This window comes from Heterodontus francisci, chromosome 27 (assembly GCF_036365525.1).
Source record: "Heterodontus francisci isolate sHetFra1 chromosome 27, sHetFra1.hap1, whole genome shotgun sequence".
NCBI lineage: Eukaryota > Metazoa > Chordata > Chondrichthyes > Heterodontiformes > Heterodontidae > Heterodontus > Heterodontus francisci.
Genome location: NC_090397.1, coordinates 19,848,519 through 19,872,780, shown reverse-complemented (window position 1 = coordinate 19,872,780; position 24,262 = coordinate 19,848,519). Strand labels below are relative to the sequence as shown.

Genomic DNA, 24,262 nt, shown 5'->3' with positions numbered 1-24,262 from the left:
GGGATGGGGGGGATTTAGTGGAGGCATCGATGGCTTCCTGCCTGCCACTTGGAGGTTGCCTCCAGGCTCCTGCCAGGCTTTGGCCTCAGCAGGACGCCCATCCAACATCGGGAAGATCCTGTCGGCTTCATCAGTTTGCCCAGAATTGGCTACTTGCTGCTGCCAAGGAGGTAGCCAATGCTGGTTTGAATTCACCTCCAGCAAGATCGCTTGGTGACAGGAATGCTTTGGGGAGCCGACCTGATGTGATTTTTCTCATTTTGCTCCCGGTCCTGCCTTAGGATCCATCTCTGCAGAACCAGGAAGATTATTCCCACAGAGACAGGTCTGTAATTCTTACAATAATGCTATATAATGTGTTCAAATGGTGTTATATTTATTAAGAGGTTCGATGAGACTTGCATTGTTTCAAGCCCATCCCCCCAGAGGTAAAACATTGCAAATTTCAACACTGAATGGAGCTAAGGAACATAACCAGGTGCAGGAAGGTTAAAATGAAAGGGCAGCCAATGAGCAATATTGGCAGTATCTGCTCATGGGCGTCAGCCTGCCCTCCGAGCTGGAGCCCAAAGTGGACGGATCCTGGCTCAGAAAATGGGATTTCAGCTGAGCACTGTTGAAATGATCACTGTGAATTAACAAGCAACTCCCATACCTCAACACCATTATTATTGGAAACAGCCTCCAGTGTGGAAAACAATGATCCTTTAAAATAACTCATTTCCAGAAACATTATATTTTTAGGATCATTGAGCTTTTTACTCTGTTTCAAATTACTCTCATAGGGAAGCCACTGCTTCTTATATCCTTGGGAATGTTTTCAATCGCCCTTATATCGAGGAAGTGTTAGTTTGGGTAATGAGGAGAACCATTCTTTAGATTGTTTCAGTCATAGGTTCTATCTCTTACCTCCTTATCTTCACAAAGTTGCAGTGTAGCACTAACACTAGCCCTTAATTAGGTGTTAATGCCAAAGACATTTATTAATACAATAAATGAACACAATATTTATGCTTTGTTATTGCTATTAACAATAGTATTTCAGCTTTTCTAGCTTATATAGTAGAAAATAGTAACTCACAACTCTATGCTAAAACTGTGATAATTACTTTTCTTGTGTCAATTATCTCAACTAGCTGTATTTAGAAGTTCCAGATTGTTTTCTCTTCAAAGGCTCCTGCTCAAACTCACATTGGAAAAGAGATGGACTGATAAAATATCATTGAAACATTAACTAAAGCTTCATAGACTTAAAGAACTATCTGTTACATTCAAAACGTTTGCCAATCAGACAGCTCTAAACAAATCTGATAGCATGTTTGTATTTGAATTAAGCAGCTTGTCTCGTTCCTCAAGCAAACTGCCTCGACACCATCTAGTCAATTGCACACTATATTGAGTTAACCTGAGACATAATTTCGATGAATGAAGCTGGTATTGAATCTCTCATATTATGGTAGAATTTTTAAAAAGCCAGTAAGTATCAAGCTAAATGTCATGCAGGCCCCCACCTGCCAAGAATGAGGAGTGTTAATTTCGCCACATGAACATTAATTTTTAAACTGTTACTGGAGTGAAGAAAGAGCGGGTTAAAAAAAACCCAAAATGAATCTTGGCTGGAGAGACATTTTCACATATTAACAGACAGTACTTGGAAAGGACAAAGGGGCTACTCCCTGCTCCAATTTATTCCACAATGGACTTTTGATTACCTGGCATTAAGGGTGGAGGAGCTCGCATTCCAGGTTAACTGCTAAAATGGCCGAATACACAAATGAACTTGGTCAGACCAGTTTAGTGACATGACTAACTGGTTGTTGCAGAGTTTTGAACTGAGAGTTTTAAATGGGATAAAAGAGTGTTTGAAGACAGAAAGATCCTGGCTCCTGGATTGAGAACATCTCTCTCCTGTCTGCTGTCATCTCTTTCTCACCAGCTTTGGAATCCAGTGAAGACTTATGAACCCCAAGAGAGAAAAGTCACCTACAGTGAACAAGGTTTAAGAAGAATACTGGGCCCCAATAAAAAGCAAGAATTACCTACAAAAGAACTCTACAGTGAGCTCGAAGCACAGTAACAAGAAACTCTTCAGATATTGCCTCAAACCTCTCCACTTTATTTTTCTTTTCTGTCTCTATTTGCACGTGCATATCGCGTGTGCATGTTAGCATGGGGTGCGGCATGTATCCATAGGTGTTAACCGAATTAGAGTTTAAGTTTTAATAAATTTTACTTTTTTATTTAAACCTAAGAAAGCTTGTTTGTGATCATTTCTTTGCTTATAATTGGAAGGCGGTGAACAAGGATTCACCAAGGGGAGCTCAAAACATAGTGTGTTTAAAATTAAATCCTGTTACAGTAAGACCAGGTGAAGGCTGAAAGGGAACCCGAGACACCTTTCTCACCGGGTCGTAACACTAAAGCTTAGTTAAAAATATGACAAAACACAACAGTTGGAAAATTCTGACAGGGTTTTGACCCATTATCTGTCTTGTTGCATTGGCCTTATTTGATCTTACCGCTCTCACTAATAGCTTCCAAAGATGCATGAGAAAAATCCAGCTCCCCTTTTTTGATTTCTTCGTACAGTTTTTCTGAAGTTGTAGCTGTAAAAGGAGCTTGACCACACAGCCTGCAACACACAACGAAACAAGAAATCTTTTCATTGTAGCTTTTCAATTCAGTCAGCTGTGTGCTGATGCAGTACCTATTTGGACATTCCTATTAGATGAATGAATAGAATGTCCCAATCAACAGGCCTGATTTTACTAGCCCTCTGGAGATGGGCTGGGAGGCTGGAGGGAACACTGCCATCTACCTGCTGCACAGGACAGTTCCCGAAGGCGGGAACGGCAGTAGCTTGACCTCCCGCCAACTGGAGGCAGGTGACCAATTAAGGTAATTAACTGGCCTATTGATGACCATTTTCGGCCCCCATTGGCATTTTACTGGTGTCGGAATGACCCCCCACCCCTGCCACATGGGGTGACCGCCAGGTACATCAAGTGGCTTCCCGGGGAGTAGGGTGGGGGGTGGGGTACCTTCCTTCCCAATGGCCCCATGTTCCATAGAGGAGCCCCCAGGTGGCAATGGCCATCCCTGCAGCTCCGCGCTGCCGCTGGAGGGTTCACCCCACTGAATGCTAGGGTCTGTCTGCCTGGCCCCGGCACGTTAAAGAAATTGCTTACCCTCCCTTCAAGGGCACCTAAACAGGGAGACATTCCCTCCTTCTCCCCGCAACCTCAGCGGCGGCCATGCCTACCGGTGGCACTGCCAGGGCTGCAGAGCTGCCGGCCCTCTGATTGGGCCGGCAGTTGGAGAGGCAGGCCACCACCCTTAATTGGACAGCGTTCCCAGCTGTAACCTCTTAATTGGTCGTTGCCAGTCAAAATCCCCTCTGGTCCTGCCATTCACCTGAGCTAGCTCGGGAGCCACATTTGGTCCTGGTGACAGGACCCATGACATACCAATAAAATTCTATCACTATCTTCCTTAGGTTGGAGGTAATTCCAAGCTGACACACCCGGCAATGGAAGTCCACAAATTGTCTACAAAGGAGGGACCCCCCTCAAGCCTGCAGGGAGGGACCCTCATTTTACAAAGCATCCTCCCCCTGCAGCAGAGGCCCCCCCTCCCCCATCACTGCTAAGATCCCAGCAGCGGTGGGAAGAGGCCCTTAATAGGCCACTTAAGGGCCTCAGTTTGCCTCTGGGTAGATCGCTGGACGACGGTCTCTCCGCCCTGCTGAATTCCACACCATTATCTGTGATTCTCCATGCCCGCTCCCCCGGCCTCCGATCCCGCCTTTGGGGGAGGCGGTGAGGCTGTAAAATCCCAGCCACAATTTGCCACCTGAGCCAGGTATGATTGCAGATCTCCAATGTGCTGTTGATGGTGGACCAGCCATCCCTGGCTTGTTTAAAATATAATGCAACCTCCTCTTTGGCCTCTACACAGTTTTGTTCTGTGACTGCAAAGGAATTAAAAGCCCTTGACTGCCTTTGTGGACAATGGAAATCAGAAAGACTAATTTGACTTCCCTGGCACTGATTATTACATAGAATATTACAGCACAGAAACAGACCAACTGATCTGTGCCAGTTGTCAATGCACTTAATGAGCTTCCAACCACCTTACTTCATCTAACCCTATCAGCATATTCTATTCCTTTCTCCCTCATGTACTTCATTAGCTTTCCCTTAATTGCATCGATGTTATTCATGGACAACGTATGCCAGCCAAGAGCGACGTCTCAATTCATTCCATCTTCGCTGCCTTCGGAGAATACTTGGCATCAGGTGGCAGGACTATATCTCCAACACAGAAGTCCTTGAAGCGGCCAACACCCCCAGCTTATACACACTACTGAGTCAGCGGCGCTTGAGATGGCTTGGCCATGTGAGCCGCATGGAAGATGGCAGGATCCCCAAAGACACATTGTACAGCGAGCTCGCCACTGGTATCAGACCCACCGGCCGTCCATGTCTCCGTTATATAGACGTCTGCAAACGTGACATGAAATCGTGTGACATTGATCACAAGTCGTGGGAGTCAGTTGCCAGCATTCGCCAGAGCTGGCGGGCAGCCATAAAGACAGGGCTAAATTGTGGCGAGTCGAAGAGACTTAGTAGTTGGCAGGAAAAAAGACAGAGGCGCAAGGGGAGAGCCAACTGTGCAACAGCCCCAACAAACAAATTTCTCTGCAGCACCTGTGGAAGAGCCTGTCACTCCAGAATTGGCCTTTATAGCCACTCCAGGCGCTGCTTCACAAACCACTGACCACCTCCAGGCGCGTATCCATTGTCTCTCGAGATAAGGAGGCCCAAAAGAAAGAAAGAAAAAATTATTCATATGGTAGCAAGTTCCACGTTCTCGCCACTATTGAGTAAGGAAGATTCTCCTGAATTCCTTATTGGATTTATTCGTGATTATCTTGTAATCATGGCCTTTCATTTTGGACTTGCCCACAAGTGGAAACATCTTCTCTACATCTACTCTATCACCCTGAGTGGAATTGTTTGGATCAATTCTACTCATGCACCTGTATAAAGCGGCACATTAATTTTCATGGGAAGTAAGACAGTTAAGAAAACCAATAAAGCAGTGGGATGGGTACATACAAGATATACATGATGATTCCAATGCTCCAGAGATCACACTGCTGGCTGTAGTCATAGTTATTGATTATCTCTGGGGCTGTTGAATAATAAGAAAAGAATTAAAAATGGAGATGGAGAAACAAAGCTTCTCGTTTTCAATTTCAGTTTCCACCATTTAATCTGAGTAAAGTGCCTTTTATTTACCCATGTATAAAGGTGTACCACATGTGTCCTGTAACATTGATTCACTGCCAACACCAGCACCATCCTTCAACACAGACAAGCCAAAGTCTGTCACCTGTGAACAAGAAATCAAATCAAAAAATATACATTTTCTACAACACCTTATTCTCCTCCTTTTCCTGAAAGCAGAGACTCATTCTAGCATATGATACCACTAATACCTCATCTTAGATTATAGCACCACTTATACTTGGTACCTCTAATACTTCACCCTGGGGTATGGTACTGGCACTACAAGCCCTTGAAAACCTCATCCTGAGTTAATTTACCACCAGCCTTTCTGATATCTCAACCAAGCGGCTATTCTTCATTTGTGGGTCAGGACATTTAGTGTTGGCAGACGACTTAGCTATTGAGCCCAATCACATCCTCATTTGGCATCTGCCATGCAGGTAGTTTCCAGCAATGGGGAGACAAAGCGTCATTAAATACTGATCAAAATTGGGATACTTGTTTGATATATGCACAGTTATCAAGGAAAGCTCTGGCTAAATGTATTACCTTCACTAACACACCAGGTGACATGAGCCAACTCAGCAAAGATCAGTGAATGTATCTGGGATCTTCTGAATGGCTCACTACAATATCATACCACAGGTTACCAAACCATAAAGATTTCTATAAAGTATATTTGGTTGTACTTTATTGAAACTTGATCGAGAAAGTTTTCTTATGGTGCAAAGTAAGCTAGCAGCGGATTGACTGATAGTCATGAATGGTAGTTGAGGTGGTGCAGAATACAATGTGCCATTGTCCTGTGCAGAGATGGGCATGATAGATGGCGCAGGCACTTAAGTGAGAGTCTTGTATTTGAGATCCTGGCATTTGACTTCAGCTCCAAGGGTGTTCTGGGCCATTGTCCATTAACTTGCTTGTCACGGGCTATGATTAGACCTCTCTGGAAGCTGTGACAGTATACAATAATATGTCCCACACCCATCCAGACATCTAAAGTGCTGCTTCAATATGATTATAACACGCTCAATGATTACCTTGTTTGATGCAAGGGTCTTGTTGAATCTGTGTTCATCTGATGGCTTACAGCTATTGTAAAGGAATCAAGAACCAGAGAAAAAGCTGATTGTGGGGTCTTGCTTTGCAAAAATTGGCCACTGTGTTTCCCTACATTACAAACATAAATACACTTCAAAAATACTTCCACCAAATTTATAGTAGAGAAACCCCAAGTAAATTCATCTCTTTCGTTTCCCAAACAAAGTGAAAAATTGAGCAGTGCCATCTTTGGAGACTGAGACTGACAAATGGAGACTGAGTGAGACCAGCGGTGTTTAAAAAGAGCAGAGACAGCGGGAAAGAAGGAGACTGAGTGAGACCAGCAGTGTTTAAAAAGAGCAGAGGCAGCGGGAAAGAAGGAGACTGAGTGAGACCAGCAGTGTTTAAAAAGAGCAGCGACAGCGCGCCTGAGTTTTGAAAAAAAAAGCCAACAGTGACATCACAGGAGACCTGCAAGGTGATTGGTTGGTGAGTAGCAGCTGTCAGAATATCTTAAAAAAAAATAAGGGGTAAGTTTTTTTTTGTTGAAAATAAAACCTCTGGTGAAAAGGTGAGTACTGCTAATTTTTTTTTTAAGGACTTTAGATTGGAATGGGTAGAACAAGGCCCCTAGTATAATTAGTATTTTTTTAATTAAGGGAGTAACTAATTAACCGAAGTCATGGCAGGAGAGCTCAGCCCTGTGATATGCTCCTCCTGCGCTATGTGGGAAATCAGGGATGCTTCCAGTGTCCCTGATGACCATGTGTGCAGGAAGTGTATCCATCTGCAGCTACTGGCTACCCGCATTATGGAGCTGGAGCTGCGGGTGGATTCACTGTGGAGCATCCGCGATGCTGAGGACGTCATGGATAGCACGTTTAGTGAGGTGGTCACACTGCAGGTAATGGCTGCACAGGCAGAAAAAGGATGGGTGACCACCAGATGGAGTAGTAGGTGCAGGCAGGTAGTGCAGGAGTCCCCTGTGGCCATCCCCCTCTCAAACAGATATACCGCTTTGGATACTGTTGTGGGGGGGGGGGGGGGATGACCTCCCAAGGGAAAGCAGCAACAGCCAAGTTCGTGGCACCACAGAGGGCTCTGCTTCACAGCAGGGGAGGAAAAGTGTTGGAAGAGCTATAGTGATAGGTGATTCTATCGTAAGGGGTGCAGATAGGTGTTTCTATGGCCACAAACGAGACTCCAGGATGGTATGCTGCCTCCCTGGTGCTAGGGTCAAGGATGTCTCGGAGCAGCTGCAGGACATTCTGAAAGGGGAGGGTGAGCAGCCAGAGGTCGTGGTCCATATTGGTACTAACGACATAGGCAGGAAGAGAGATGAGGTCCTGCAAAGTGAATATAGGGAGTTAGGCAGAAGGTTAAAAAGCAGGACCTCTAGGGTTGTAATCTCAGGATTACTCCCTGTGCCACATGCTAGTGAGGGTAGGAATAGGAGGATTAGGCAAATGAATGCGTGGCTGAAGAGCTGGTGTAGGTGGGAGGCCTTCAGCTACTTGGATCATTGGGATCTCTTCTGGTGCAGAGGTGACCTGTACAAGAAGGACGGGTTGCATCTAAACTGGAGGGGGACCAATATCCTTGCGGGGAGGTTTGCTAGCACTACTTGGGAGGGTTTAAACGAGTCTTGCTGGAGGGTGGGACCCAAAGTAGTAGTCTCTCAGATGAGATAGTTGAGGCAAATGTAGAGGTTAAAGCAAGCAAGTCCAGTCAGCAGGCCGGGCAGGGGCAGGACAGGGAGTGTGGAACGTCTGGTAGGCTAAACTGCATTTCCTTTAATGCAAGAAGCCTTACAGGTAAGGCAGATGAATTCAGAACATGAATCGGTACATGGGACTGTGATATTTATGATTGCTATTACGGAAACATGGTTGAGGGATGGGCAGGACTGGCAGCTCAATGTTCCGGGGTACCGATCTTTCTGGCGTGACAGAGGTGGAGGTAAGAGAGGAGGGAGAGTTGCACTATTGATTAGGGAGGACATCACAGCAGTACTTAGAGAGGATATCCCGGGGAGAATGTCAAGCGAGGCCATATGGGTAGAATTTAGAAATAGGAAAGGGGTGATCACTTTGATGGGATTATACTATAGGCCCCCCAACGGTCAGAGGGAAGTGGAGGAGTATATATGTAGGAAAATCACAGATAGGTGTAGGAACTATAGGGTTGTAATAGTAGATGATTTTAACTTCCCTAATATTGACTGGGACTGACTTAGTGCTAAGGGATCAGATGGGGAAGAATTTGTTAAGTGTGTCCAGGATAGTTTTCTGAAGCAGTATGTGGATGGCCCTACAAGACAAGGGGCTACACTCGATCTCCTCTTAGGAAATGAGGATGGGCAGGTGGTTGATGTGTCAGTGGGGGAGCATTTTGGGACCATTGACCATAACTCTATTAGCTTCAAGATAGTTATGGAAAAGGATAGGACTGGTCCTCAGGTTGAAGTCCTAAATTGGGAGAAGGCTAATTTCGATGGCATCAGACAGGACCTCTCAAAAGTTGAAAGGCAGAGGCTGTTTACAGGTAAAGGGAGGTCTGGCAAGTGGGAGGCTTTTAAAAGTGAGATAGGAAGAGTTCAGGGCCGGCATGTTCCTGTTAGATGGAAGGCCAAGGCTGGCAAGTTTAGGGAACCTTGGTTGGCGAGGGATATTGAGGGTCTGGTCAGGACAAAGAAGGAGGCATATGTCAGGTATAGGCAGCTGGGATCGAGCGAGTCCTTCAAGGAGTATAGGGGATGTAGGACTACACTTAAGAAGGAAATTAGGAGGGCGAAAAGGGGCCATGAGATTTCCCTGGCAGATAAGATAAAGGAGAATCCTAAAAGATTCTATAAGTATATTAAGAGTAAAAGGGTAGCTAGGGAGAGAGTAGGTCCCCTTAAGGATCAGTGTGGTAATCTATGTGTGGAACCACGGGAAATGGGCAAAGTCTTAAATGAATAATTCTCATCTGTATTTACCGTGGAGAAGGTCATGGAAGCAAGTGAGTTCAAGGGAGGGAACAGCGATATCCTGGAGCATATCAACATTACATAGGAGGAGGTGTTGGAGGTTTTGAAGCGCATTAGGTGGATAAATCCCCAGGGCCTGACCAGGTGTATCCTAGGATGCTATGGGAAGCAAGGGATCCAGGGTGAGCTCGCAAATTGGATACAAAATTGGCTTGGTGATAGGAGGCAGAGGGTGGTAGTGAAGAGTTGTTTTTCAGATTGGAGGTCGGTGACCAGTGGTATGCTGGGGCCCTGGCAGAGATTTTTGTAGCATTAGCCACGGCTGAGGTACCGGAAGACTGGAGGATAGCTAATGTTGTGCCTTTATTTAAGAAGGGCAGCAGGGATAAACCAGGGAACTACAGGCCAGTGAGCCTTACATCAGTGGTGGGAAAGTTATTGGAAGGGATTCTGAGAGACAGGATTTATATGCATCTGGAAAGACATGGTCTGATTAGGGATAGTCAGCATGGCTTTGTGCATGGGAAATCATGTCTCACGAGTTTTTCGAGGAGGTGATCAAGAGGATTGACGAGGGCAGGGCAGTGGACGTTGACTGCATGGACTTTAGCAAGGCCTTTGACAAGGTCCCGCATGGTAGGCTGGTCCAGAAGGTTGGAACGCATGGGATCCAGGGTGAGCTAGCCAATTGGATACAAAATTGGCTTGGTGATAGGAGGCAGAGGGTGGTAGTGGAGGGTTGTTTTTCAGATTGGCGGCCGGTGACTAGTGGTGTGCCGCAGGGATCGGTGCTGGGCCCTCTGTTGTTTGTCATCTATATTAATGACTTGGATGTGAATGTAAGGGGCATGATTAGTGAGTTTGCAGATGACACCAAAATTAGTAGTATAGTGGACAGTGAAGAAGGTTGTCTAAGGTTACAACAGGATATAGATCAACTGGGAAAGTGGGCAAGGGATTGGCAAATGGAATTTAATGCAGACAGGTGTGAAGTGATGCATTTTGGGAAGTGAAACCAGGGCAGGTCATGTACAGTGAATGGCAGGGCCCTGGGGAGTGTTCTTGAGCAGAGAGACCTTGGGATGCAAGGTCTTTCCCTGAACGTGGAAACACAGGTAGACAGGGTGATGAAGAAGGCGTATGGCATGCTTGCCTTCATCGGCCGAGGCATTGAATACAAGAGTTGGGACGTCATGCTACAGTTGTACATAACGTTGGTTGGGCCGCATTTGGAGTACTGTGTGCAGTTCTGGTCGCCGCACTACAGGAAAGATGTGATTAAGCTAGAGAGGGTGCAGAAAAGATTCAAAGAACAAAGAACAGTACAGCACAGGAACAGGCCATTCGGCCCTCCAAGCCTGTGCCGATCTTGATGCCTGTCTAAACTAAAACCTTCTGCACTTCCGGGGACCGTATCCCTCTATTCCCATCCTATTCATGTATTTGTCAAGATGCCTCTTAAACGTCGCTATCGTACCTGCTTCCAGCACCTCCCCCGGCAGCAAGTTCCAGGCACTCGCCACCCTCTGTGTAAAGAACTTGCCTCGCGCATCCCCTCTAAACTTTACCCCTCTCACCTTAAACCTATGTCCCCTAGTAACTGACTCTTCAACCCTGGGAAAAAGCTTCTGACTATCCACTCTGTCCATGCCGCTCATAACTTTGTAAACCTCGATCATGTCGCCCCTCCACCTCCGTCATTCCAGTGAAGACCATCCGAGTTTATTCAATCTCTCCTCATAGCTAATGCCCTCCAGACCAGGCAACATCCTGGTAAACCTCTTCTGTACCCTCTCCAAAGCTTCCACGTCCTTCTGGTAGTGTGGCGGCCAGAATTGCATGCAATATTCTAAGTGTGGCCTAACTAAAGTTCTGTACAGCTGCATCATGACTTGCCAATTTTTAGACTCTATGCCCTGACCGATGAAGGCAAGCATGCCGTATGCCTTCTTGACTACCTTATCCACCTGCGTTGCCACTTTCAGTGACCTGTGGACCTGTACGCCCAGATCTCTCTGCCTGTCAATACTCCTAAGGGTTCTGCCATTTACTGTATACTTCCCACCTACATTAGACCTTCCAAAATGCATTACCTCACATTTGTCCGGATTAAACTCCATCTGCCATTTCTCCGCCCAAGTCTCCAACCGATCTATATCCTGCTGTATCCTCTGACAATCCTCATCACTATCCGCAACTCCACCAACCTTTGTGTCGTCCGCAAACTTACTAATCAGACCAGCTACATTTTCCTCCAAATCATTTATATATACTACAAAGAGCAAAGGTCCCAGCACTGATCCCTGCGGAACACCACTAGTCACATCCCTCCATTCAGAAAAGCACCCTTCCACTGCTACCCTCTGTCTTCTATGACCGAGCTAGTTCTGTATCCATCGTGCCAGCTCACCTCTGATCCCGTGTGACTTCACCTTTTGTACCAGTCTGCCATGAGGGACCTTGTCAAAGGCTTTACTGAAATCCATATAGATAACATCCACTGCCCTTCCTTCATCAATCATTTTTGTCACTTCCTCAAAAAACTCAATCAAATTAGTGAGACACGACCTCCCCTTCACAAAACCATGCTGCCTCTCGCTAATAAGTTCGTTTGTTTCCAAATGGGAGTAAATCCTGTCCCGAAGAATCCTCTCTAATAATTTCCCTACCACTGATGTAAGGCTCACTGGATTGTCCTTGCTACCCTTCTTAAACAAAGGAACAACATTGACTATTCTCCAGTCCTCTGGGACCTCACCTGTAGCCAATGAGGATGCAAAGATTTCTGTCAAGGCCCCAGCAATTTCTTCCCTTGCCTCCCTTTGTATTCTGGGGTAGATCCCATCAGGTCCTGGGGACTTATCTACCTTAATGCTTTGCAAGACACCCAACACCACCTCCTTTTTGATAATGAGATGACTGAGACTATCTACACTCCCTTCCCTAGGCTCATCATCCACCAAGTCCTTCTCTTCAGTGAATACTGATGCAAAGTACTCATTTAGTACCTCGCCCATTTCCTCTGGCTCCACACATAGATTCCCTTCTCTGTCCTTGAGTGGGCCAACCCTTTCCCTAGTTACCCTCTTGCTCTTTATATACATATAAAAAGCCTTGGGATTATCCTTAATCCTGTTTGCCAATGACTTTTCATGACCCCTTTTAGCCCTCCTGATTCCTTGCTTAAGTTCCTTCCTACTGTCTTTATATTCCTCAAGGGATTCGTCTGTTCCTAGCCTTCCAGCCCTTACGAATGCTTCCTTTTTCTTTTTGACTAGGCTCACAATATCCCGCGTTATCCAAAGTTCCCGAAACTTGCCAAACTTATCCTTCTTCCTCACAGGAACATGCCAGTCCTGGATTCTAATCAACTGACATTTGAAAGACTCCCACATGTCAGATGTTGATTTACCCTCAAACAGCCGCCCCCAATCTAAATTCTTCAGTTCCTGCCTAATATTGTTATAATTAGCCTTCCCCCAATTTAGCACCTTCGCCCAAGGACTACTCTTATCCTTATCCACAAGTACCTTAAAACTTATGGAATTATGGTCACTGTTCCCGAAATGCTCCCCTACTGAAACTTCGACCAGCTGGCCGGGCTCATTTCCCAATACCAGGTCCAGTATGGCCCCATCCCTAGTTGGACTATCTACATATTGTTTCAAGAAGCCCTCCTGGATGCTCCTTACAAATTCTGCCCCATCCAAGCCCCTAGCACTAAGTGAGTCCCAGTCAATATAGGGGAAGTTAAAATCACCCACCACTACAACCCTGTTACCTTTACATCTTTCCAAAATCTGTCTACATATCTGCTCCTCTATCTCCCGCTGGCTGTTGGGAGGCCTGTAGAAAACCCCCAACATTGTGACTGCACCCTTCCTATTCCTGAGCTCCACCCATATTGCCTCGCTGCACGACCCCTCCGAAGTGTCCTCCCGCAGTACAGCTGTGATATTCTCCTTAACAATTAATGCAACTCCCCCACCCCTTTTACATCCCCCTCTATCCTGCCTGAAGCTTCTAAATCCTGGAACATTTAGCTGCCAATCCTGTCCTTCCCTCAACCAAGTCTCTGTAATAGCAACAACATCATAGTTCCAAGTACTAATCCAAGCTCTAAGTTCATCCAGGGGAAAACCACATTGGCCAGGTCTCTGGCACTGAGCCTGGCCCACTGGCTCAGAAGGGAAGGGGGGAGAATAGGAGAGCGATAGTGATAGGAGATTCAGTGGTTAGAGGAACAGACAGGAGATTCTGTGGTCGCGAACGAGACTCCCGGATGGTATGTTGCCTCCCGGATGCCAGGGTCAGGGATGTCTCGGATCGAGTCTACAGGATTCTTAAGGGGGAGGGGGAGCAGCCAGAGGTCGTGGTACATATCGGTACCAATGACATAGCTAGGAAAAGGGATGAGGACTTGAAAAGCGAATATAGGGAGTTAGGTTGGAAGCTGAAAGGCAGGACGAGCAGAGTAGTATTCTTAGGATTGTTACCGGTGCCACGTGCTAGTGAGGCTAGAAACAGGGAGTGAGTGCAGCTGAACACGTGGCTACAGAACTGGTGCAGGAGGGAGGGATTCAGATATGTAGATCATTGGGGGATACCTTCTGGGGAAGGTGGGACCTGTACAAGAAGGACGGGTTGCATCTGAACTGGAGGGGCACCAATATCCTGGGTGGGAGGTTTGCTAGAGCTCTTCGGGAGGGTTTAAACTAGTTTGGCAGGGGGATGGGAACCGGAGCTACGGATCAGTGGATGGGGTAGCTGTTGAACAGGCAGATACCGAGTGCAGAGAGTCTGTGAGGAAGGTTAGACAGTTGACAGGGCAAAGTTGCAGCCAGTATGATGGGTTGAAGTGTGTCTATTTTAACGCAAGAAGTGTCAGGAATAAGGGTGATGAACTTAGAGCATGGATCAGTACTTGGAGCTACGATGTTGTGGCCATTATGGAGACGTGGATATCACAGGGGCAGGAATGGATGTTGGATGTTCCGGGGTTTAGATGTTTCAAAAGGAATAGGGAGGGAGGTAAAAGAGGTGGGGGAGTGGCATTGCTAATCAGGGATAGTATCACAGCTGCAGAAAGGGAGGTCGTCGAGGAGGGTTTGTCTACTGAGTCATTATGGGTGGAAGTCAGAAACAGGAAAGGAGCAGTCACTTTGTTGGGAGTTTTCTATAGACCCCCCAATAGCAACAGAGACATGGAGGAACAGATTGGGAGGCAAATTTTGGAAAGGTGCAGAAGTAACAAGGTTGTTGTCATGGGTGACTTCAACTTCCCTAATATTGATTGGAACCTCCTTAGTGTAAATAGTTTGGATGGAGCAGTTTTTGTCAGGTGCGTCCAAGAAGGTTTCCTGACTCAATATGTAGATAGGCCGACTAGAGGGGAGACTATGTTGGACTTGGTGCTTGGCAACGAACCAGGCCAGGTGGCAGATCTCTCGGTGGGAGAGCATTTCGGTGATAGTGATCACAACTCCCTGACCTTTACTATAGTCATGGAGAGGGACAGGAGCAGACGGGATGGGAAAATATTTAATTGGGGGAGGGGGAATTACAATGCTATTAGGCAGGAACTGGGGAGCATAAACTGGGAACAGATGTTCTCAGGGAAATGCACGACAGAAATGTGGAGGTTGTTTAGGGAGCACTTGCTGCGACTGCTGGATAGGTTTGTCCCGATGAGGCAGGGAAGGGATGGTAGGGTGAAGGAACCTTGGATGACGAGATGTGGAACAGCTAGTCAAGAGGAAGAAGGAAACTTACTTAAGGTTGAGGAAGCAAGGATCAGACAGGGATTCTAGAGGGTTACAAGGTAGCCAGGAAGGAACTGAAGAATGGACTTAGGAGAGCTAGAAGGGGACATGAAAAAGTCTTGGCGGGTAGGATTAAGGAAAATCCCAAGGCGATCTACACTTATGTGAGGAACAAGAGGATGGCCTAAGTGAGGGTAGGGCCGATCAGGGATAGTGGAGGGAATTTGTGCCTGGAGTCGGAGGAGGTAGGGGAGGTCCTAAATGAATACGTTGCTTCAGTATTCACTAGTGAGAGGGACCTGGTCGTTTGTGAGGACAGCGTGGAACAGGCTGATATGCTCGAACAGGTTGAGGTTAAGAGGGAGGATGTGCTGGAAATATTGAATGATATGAGGACAGATAAGTCCCCGGGGCCAGACGGGATATATCCAAGGATATTATGGGAAGCGAGGGAAGAGATTGCTGCGCCTTTGGCGATGATCTTTGCATCTTCACTGTCCACTGGAGTAGTGCCAGATGATTGAAGGGTGGCAAATGTTGTTCCCTTGTTCAAGAAAGGGAATAGGGATAACCCTGGGAATTATAGACCAGTCAGTCTGACGTCGGTAGTGGGCAAATTATTGGAGAGGATTCTGAGAGACAGGATTTATGATTATTTGGAAAAGCATGGTTTGATTAGAGACAGTCAGCATGGCTTTGTAAGGGGCAGGTCATGCCTCACAAGCCTTATTGAATTCTTTGAAGATGTGACAAAACACATTGATGAAGGAAGAGCAGTGGATGTGGTGTATATGGATTTTAGCAAGGCGTTTGATAAGGTTCCCCATGGTAGGCTCATTCAGAAAGTAAGGAGGCATGGGATACAGGGGAAATTGGCTGTCTGGATACAAAATTGGCTGGCCCATAGAAGTCAGAGGGTGGTAGTAGATGGAAAGTATTCAGCATGGAGCTCGGTGACCAGTGGTGTTCCACAAGGATCTGTTCTGGGACCTCTGCTCTTTGTGATTTTTATAAATGACTTGGATGAGGAAGTGGAAGGTTGGGTTAGCAAGTTTGCCGATGACACAAAGGTTGCTGGAGTTGTGGATAGTGTGGAAGGCTGTTGTAGGTTGCAACGGGACATTGACAGGATGCAGAGCTCGGCTGAGAAGTGGCAGATGGAGTTCAACCTGGAAAAGTGTGAAGTGATTCATTTTGGAAGGTCGAATTTGAATGCGGAATACAGGCTTAAAGATAGGATTCTTGGTAGTGTGGAGGAACAGAGGGATCTTGGGGTCCATGTCCATAGATCGCTCAGAGTTGCCACCCAAGTTGATAGGGTTGTTAAGAAGGCGTATGGTGTGTTGGCTTTCATTAACAGGGGGATTGAGTTTAAAAGCCGCGAGGTTATGCTGCAGCTCTATAAGGCCCTGGTTCGACCACACTTGGAATATTGTGTTCAGTTCTGGTCGCCTCATTATAGGAAGGATGTGGAAGCTTTAGAGAGGGTGCAGAGGAGATTTACCAGGATGCTGCCTGGACTGGAGGGCATGTCCTACGAAGAAAGATTGAGGGAGCTAGGGCTTTTCTCATTGGAGCGAAGAAGGATGAGAGGTGACTTGATAGAGGGGTGCAAGATGATGAGAGGCATAGATAGAGTGGATAACCAGAGACTTTTTCCCAGGGTGGAAAGGGCTATCACCAGGGGGCATAATTTTAAGGTGATTGGAGGAAGGTTTCGGGGAGATGTCAGAGGTCGGTTCTTTACACAGAGAGTGGTTGGTTCGTGGAATGCGCTGCCAGCGGTGGTAGTAGAAGCAGATACATTAGGGACATTTAAGCGACTCTTGGATAGGTACATGGATGATAGTAGAATGAAGGGTAGGTAGTTAGTTTGATCTTAGAGTAGGTTAAAGGTTCGGCACAACATGGTGGGCCGAAGGGCCTGTACTGTCCTGTACTGTTCTATCTGCCTTACCTGTTATACTTTTCCGCATTGAAACAAATGCACTTCAGACCACCAGTCCCGCTGTGCTCCGCAACATCTCCCTGCTTGCTCTTCCTCTTAGTCTTACTGGCCTTATTTACTAGTTCACCCTCATTTATTTCACTTGCTGTCCTACTGCTCTGGTTCCCACCCCCCTGCCACACTAGTTTAAACCCTCCCGAGTGACGCTAGCAAACCTCGCAGCCAGGATATTTGTGCCTCTCCAGTTTAGATGCAACCCATCCTTCTTGTACAGGTCTCATCTGTCCCTGAAGAGATCCCAATGGTCCAGATATCTGAAACCCTCCCTTCTACACCAGCTGTTCATCCACATGTTTAGCTGCACTATCTTCCTATTTCTAGCCTCACTGGCACGTGGCACAGGGAGTAATCCCGAGATTACAACCCTAGAGGTCCTGTCTTTTAACTTTCTACCTAAGTCCCTAAACTCCCCCTGCAGGACCTCGTCACTCTTCCTGCCTATGTCGTTGGTACCGATGTGTACCACAACCTCTGGCTGTTCACCCTCCCCCTTCAGAATGCCCCCTGTCCGTTCAGAGACATCCTTGACCCTGGCACCAGGGAGGCAACATACCATCCTGGAGTCTCTTTCACGTCCACAGAAGCGCCTATCTGTGTCCCTGACTATAGAGTCCCCTATAACTATTGCTCTTCTGCGCTTTGTCCCTCCCTGCTGAACAACAGTGCCAGCCATGGTGCCACTGCTCTGGCTGCTGCTGTTTTCCCCTGATAGGCCATTCCCCCCCCCCCAACAGTATCCAAAACGGTATACTTGTTAGAGAGGGGGATAGCCACAGGGGATTCCTGCACTGACTGCCTGCCCCTTCCAGCGGTCATCCATCTATCTGCATGCACCTTGGATGTAACCACTTCTCTAAAACTCCTGTCTATGACGCTTTCTGCCACCTGCATGCTCCTAAGTGCATCCAGTTGCCACTCCAACCAATCCATGCGTTCTGTGAGGAGCTGCAACTGGGTACACCTGCTGCAGATGTAGTCGTCCGGAACGCTGGAAGCGTCACGGACCTCCCACATCTCACAGGTGAAGCACTTCACCCCTCTAACTGACATTTCTAGCACTAATTAATAAATTAATTTAAGATAAATATATACTTCACAAAGAGGGTGCCTGGTTTGGAGGGCTTGAGTTATAAAGAGAGATTGGATAGGCTGGGTCTGTTTTCCTTGGAGCGAAGGAGACTGAGAGGGGACATGATAGAGATATATAAAATTATAAGAGGCTTAGATAGGGTATATAGCCAAAGTCTGTTTCCCATGGTAGGGATGACTAAAACTAGAGGGCATAGACTTAAGGTGAGAGGGAGGAGGTTTAAAGGGGATCAAAGGCGTAAATTTTTCACACAAAGAATAGTGGGTATCTGGAATGAGCTGCCTGAGGAGGTGGTGAAGGCAGGAGCAGTAGCGACATTTAAGAGGCATCTGGACAGGTACTTGAATGTGCAAGGCATAGAGGGATATGGAATTAATGCAGGCAGGTGGGATTAGTATCGATAGGCATCATGGTCGGCATGGACGCAGTGGGCTGCAGGACCTGCTTCTATGTTGTACGACTCTATGACTCTCTATCTTTAATCCTGGTAGCTGCCTGAAATGTTGCAGACGGTGACATTTCAGTGGAAGAGCCTGCATTTGTGCATGTTCTAGGACTGCACCATCTAGTGGTTGCATTGTCAGCAAACACAGCCTTTCCTAAAACATATTGTTCAGCTCTGGTTCAAATGACCCAAGCACAAAGAAGTGTCTTAAAATAGATGAATGATGACTGTGGCCTGGAAAATGGTCATTGTGATTTATGAACACCATCACACTATGTGTAAGGACCCAGTTGACCATGAGTTTCATTAATACTGCCTGATCTAGGGACATCCAGAATCTCTCATTACCCTGCTAGTTTTGCACAAGGGGAAATTGATGAAAGTGTTTCTGCTGATAAACAATAGATCAGCGACTTGCTTGAAGCATTTTTGCATTGTAAACTGGTTGATGTTGCTGATGTCTTCTGAGTTAACTTGAAAGGAGTTGGAATCATAAAGGTTCAGTGCTGTGGTATGCTTTACTTTCACAGGCAGTGGTACCCCAGTGGTCAATACTGTCTACAGGTTATGTTCGAGCCATTGCTGCTACTCAACCACTGCCTTCCTACTGCAGCAAATCCTGCGAAGATAGTGGTCCTAAAACAATGCTTGGATATCATTAACACTCTTGTGGGGACAGAGAGGTGAATTTTCTTGCGTTTTCTCCACCATAAATTTGGTGAAAATCCTTTGGACGTGTAGTTATTGTTATAATGCAGGGAAACAAAGTGGCCAATTTGCACAAAGCAAAGTCTCATAATCAACAGCGAGATAATGACCAGATGACCTGTTTTTGGGATTTGGTTGAGAGATGAATATTGGCCAGGAGACCAGGCTTGCTCTTCTTTGAATAGTACCTTGGGATATTTTACATCCACCAGAGAAGAAAAATGGGGCTTTGATGTAACGTCTCATTGAAAGACAACACCTCCAACAGTACAGCAGTCCCTCTGATCTGCCCTGAAGTGGCAGCATGAAGCAGGGCTTCAACTCATGACCTTCTTACTTACTTACTCAGAGGTGAGGGGCTACCATTGAGCCAAAGACGACCCTGAAGATTAGCTCAGGAAGGTCATAGGAACAGGATTAAGCCATTTAGCCACTCAAACCTGTTCTGCCATTCAATGAGATCAATGGCTGATCTGTGACCTAACTCCATATATACACCTTTTCCCTAATCCCTTAATACTTTTGGTTAACAAAAATCTTTCAATCCCAGATTTCAAATCAATAATTGATCTAGCATCAATTTCCATTTGAGGAAGAGTGCCCCAAACTTCTACCACCTTTTGCGGGCAGAAGTGTTTCCTAATTTCACTCCTGAAAGGTCTGGTTCTAATTTTAGACAATGCCCCCTCATCCAAGACTCCCTAACCAGTAGAAATAGTTTCTCTCTAGCTACCCTATCTGTTCGCCTTAATATCTTGGAAACTTCCATCAAATCACCCCTTAGCCTTCCAAATCCCGGAAAATACAAGCCTAGTTTGTGTAATCTCTCATCATAATTTAACCCTTGAAGTCCAGGTATCATTCTGGTAAATCTATGCTGCACTCCTTCCAAGGCTATATTCTTTCTAAGGTGTCGTGCACAGAACTGCTCACTGTGCTCCAGGTTTGGTCTAATCAGGGATTTGTATAGATGCAGCATGAATTCTAACACCTTTTATTCTAGTCCTTTAGATATAAAGGCCAGGATTCCATTCGCCTCTATGATTATTTTCTGTACCCCTTCATGACACTTTATCCAGCTTGAGTACTATATGCTGTTCTGGTCACCACATTACAGGAAAAATGTGATTGCGCTGGAGAGGGTGCAGAGGAGATTTACAAGGATGTTGCCAGGACTGGAAAATGTTAGCTATGAGGGAAGTTTGGATAGGCTGGGGTTGTTTTCCTTGGAACAGGGGAGGCTGAGGGGTGACTTAATTAAGGTGTATAAAATTATGAGGGGCTGAGATAACATACCTCTTTACCTTAGCAGAGGAATCAAAGACCAGTGGGAATTGATTTAAAATAGTTGGTAGAAGGATTAGAGGGGAGATGAGGAAACATGTTTTCACCCAGAGGGTGGTCGGGACCTAGAACTCTTTGCCTGAAAGGGTGGTAGTGGTAGAAACTCTCACCACATTTACAAAGTACTTGGATGTCTACTTGAACAGTCATGACCTGCAAGGCTACAGACCTGGTGCAGGTAGGTGGGATTAGGCTGGGTAGCTCTTTGTTGACCATCACAGACTCGATGGGCCAAATGGCCTCCTTCTGTGTCATAAATTTTCCATGATTTCTGTGAATAAGAAGCTTTAAGAGTCCAAAATGTTATGTATCACTTTTGTTGTCCGTAATTAGAGGGTTCTCAAAGGGGAACAAGGGCACCAGGTCTTAAATCAATGAGCTCCAAAAAGAAGTTCTAGAAGCTGAATCTTGTCAGGAAAAAAAAACAACTGAAAGGGCCAAGATCCTGGTTTTGACATTGAAAGCAGGTCAGTGAGGTGGGTTCAGTGAAGTTTTTTGTCTGATCCAGAATAGAATAAAGAGAAACAGCTATGAACTTAAAAAAACACTCAGGTGAATATAACCTGGCAATAACTACTTCATACCAGGAGCTGGTGACTTATGAAGGCAGAAATTACTCAGTTCTAGAGCCTCACTTGATGCAAGTGCAAGTCAGGGGTAAGGCTATTCACTGTAATCCAACAGCACAGCCATGTTCTGCTCCATGATTCAGAAAAGTGTTTAGCATGCTGAAAATGGGCTTTGTTGAAACATTCAGAAAGAAAATTGATTTCTGATTCAACAAGGAGCAAGTGAATATGAATTTCAGCAAGAGCAGTGATGTGTCCTGTGGAAAGATCAAAATATCAAGGTGAGTTTAATTAATTGGTCTTTTCTCATTTTCACCTTTTATTATACACCACTATGCTTGCAGTAAAAAAAAAAGGAAAGGTTATTTCCCTGCAAGTCATTTGAAAATAGGACTTGTATATCCACTCAAGACATGGTTTAAATACTCGTTGATACTTTTTCATTGTTAACCCAGAACTGTTACCATATAAAATCAGACTGGTATACAAACTGCTGATTCCAGCATATTGCATTGTACACAGATAATTAACAGAGGGTGCATCACTAGTAAAACTCACTTTGATATTAAGTTTTAGTTCTTTGTCATCTGCATTATCATTACTTTTTACCAGAATGTTTTCCAGCTTCAGATCCCTGTGAGTGATATCTTAAAAAAAAAATAAAGAAACAATGAGCAATCTGGAGTTGAGTCGATCAAAACAATGGAATAACTTCACAGCTTTCATGTCAGTATGACTATACCTCATCAGATAGAACAGGATGTCCAAGTTGGGGCCCAAGGACTAGCAATCTGCTGCTCAAAGCCCAGGGAACTCAATTGCATTTTCACTTGCTAGGGTTTATTCCACAACCCTGTAGGGAACAACCATTGATGGGTACACATCAAAGATGTACAACCTCCCCTGAGTGCCACTACCCATTAGGAACATGGAGTCATTCTCATTGTTCTGACTCAGTGGTCTGTCCTGTTTGAAATTCCTTGGCCTGGAGTTCTCAAATGAATTTCTTGGTGCTCTTGCATCAATGATACAAATTCTGGGCTTTCATAGATACTCCCTCGGGTTCAGTTACATCACTGTAAGCCGATCCCATGCCCATTACTTTCCACTCACACGACCCAATATCTACCAATCAGATCATGTAACCCATAGGAGAAGATAAAACTCTCTCACCATACAAAGGGGACATTGTAGCCTGGAGTTTCCTCTAGGTTGCAATGGTCTTCACCCAAAATTAGCCAATCTACTGCAAAAGATTGAGGAATTTCAAGCACAGATTATTTCCAGCACAAATTGAGTTTCTCTGATTTATTGTGCTAGTTTAAAAAACACAATGCTTGAAGCCAGCCCCTCCCACAAAATTAGTCGCATCCCCAGATAGAATTAATCACATGGCAAGCTTCCACTAGCGTTGCTCATTTGTGGGCCTTCAAAAAGACTCCTAATTTTAAGGTTTTTTTTAATGTGCAAGGGCACTAATAGATATGTTTTAAAAACTCTGATTTAGTTTTAATTTACTAAGTAACTGACTATTGTACACCAACGTCACTAACAAATGGTTCTGTATAGTTCTTTGAAAGTTATTTCAGTTATTTAAAAATCAGGTTTCTCACAAGTAGTGAATGAGAAACACTGATTAAAAATGATTATTCTTTGTGATATTGGATTAAATATTGGGAAGAATGTAGCCAATGTTTTCGATCCCCACTCCATTCCTTAACCTCTGACTCCATCCCTCTCCCTGACAAATGTCCAAGACTAAACCTGACTGTTCACAACCTTGGTGTCATATTTGCCCCTGGAATAAGCTTTCACCGCCTAAGACCGTCTATTTCCATCTCTGTAACATCGCCTGACTTCGACCCCGCCTCACCTCATCTGCTGCTGAAACCCACATTCATGCCTTTGTTACCTTAGACTTGACTATTCCTTCGGTAAACTTGTCGCCATCCAAATCTCTGCTGCCCATGTCCTAACTCCCACCAAGTCCTGTTCACCTATCACCCCTATGCTCGCTGAAGGTTAATTCTTAACTTTCCTCGGAGATGGCCTAGCAACCTACTCAGTTGTAATCAAAACCACTACAAAAATCTATAATCCACATGAATTACTGCAGTTCAAGAAGGTGGCTTACCAACACCTTCTTGAGGGAAATTAGGGATTGGCAATAAATGCTGGCCTAGCCAGGAATACCCACATCCCATGAATGAATAAAAAAAAATTTAAGAGTCCAACATTTAATCGTAGCAGTTTCCAAATCATTTATGTGGAATATTGATTTTTCTTGAGTCTCTAAATGTGACAGTGCATAAATCCTAAATTTGAACACAAAGATTGGCCTGAGCAATGTGAGATATATACAAATTAATGGGAAAATAGATTTTAACATTACAGCAGATTATGTAGTACATACAATGAGGTCCATAAGGATGAAATGTTTTTCCTCAACTGATCTCAACTAGCATGCGGAGTGAATTAATCCTTTAACATGGTTTTGCAAAGGTGAATGATGCAAAGCTTTGCTCAGTTTAACATCTCAATCCAAATGACAGCACCTTCAAAATGTCAGTGTAGATTATGTGTTCAAGTCTCTGGAATGGGGTTTGAACCCATAATCTTCTGACTCAGGCAGAGTACTACCCACTGAGCCAAACCTGATACTATAGTGCGAGAGCATTATCTATAACCTATTGTATAATTTCATGAGGCTCCACACTCCCTACAAAATTTACCCCTCTATTATCTAACTTTATTACACTGTTGTCTCTCGAGATAAGGAGGCCAAAGAAGATTACACTGTTAGATTGGCAAACATGTGGATTGAGCCAGAACACTTGAGTCCCTTAGGTTAGAAGACTAAGGGATGATCTAATTGAGGTGCTTAAGATGATTAGAGGAGTTGATATGGTAGATAGTAACTATTTCCTCTGGTGGGGGAATCTTGAACAAGTGGGCATAACCTTAAAATGAGAGCTAGGTCATTCAAGGGTGATGTCAGGAAGCACTTCTTCACACAAATGGCAGTGCAAA

General features: G+C 45.3%; 1 protein-coding gene across 2 annotated transcripts in view; it reads right to left on the bottom strand.

Annotated features, from left to right (window-relative positions):
- LOC137384979 (serine/threonine-protein kinase 33-like) overlaps positions 1–24,262 on the bottom strand; it is a 148,620-nt gene that overhangs the window by 17,433 nt on the left and 106,925 nt on the right. For both annotated transcript variants that reach the window (XM_068059708.1, XM_068059707.1), the window contains exons 6-9: positions 21,791–21,879; positions 5,304–5,397; positions 5,121–5,196; positions 2,520–2,632 (exon numbers count right to left, since the gene is read on the bottom strand). In XM_068059708.1, coding sequence (XP_067915809.1) covers positions 2,520–2,632; positions 5,121–5,196; positions 5,304–5,397; positions 21,791–21,879 — 372 coding nt within the window. The remainder of the gene's footprint in view (positions 1–2,519; positions 2,633–5,120; positions 5,197–5,303; positions 5,398–21,790; positions 21,880–24,262) is intronic.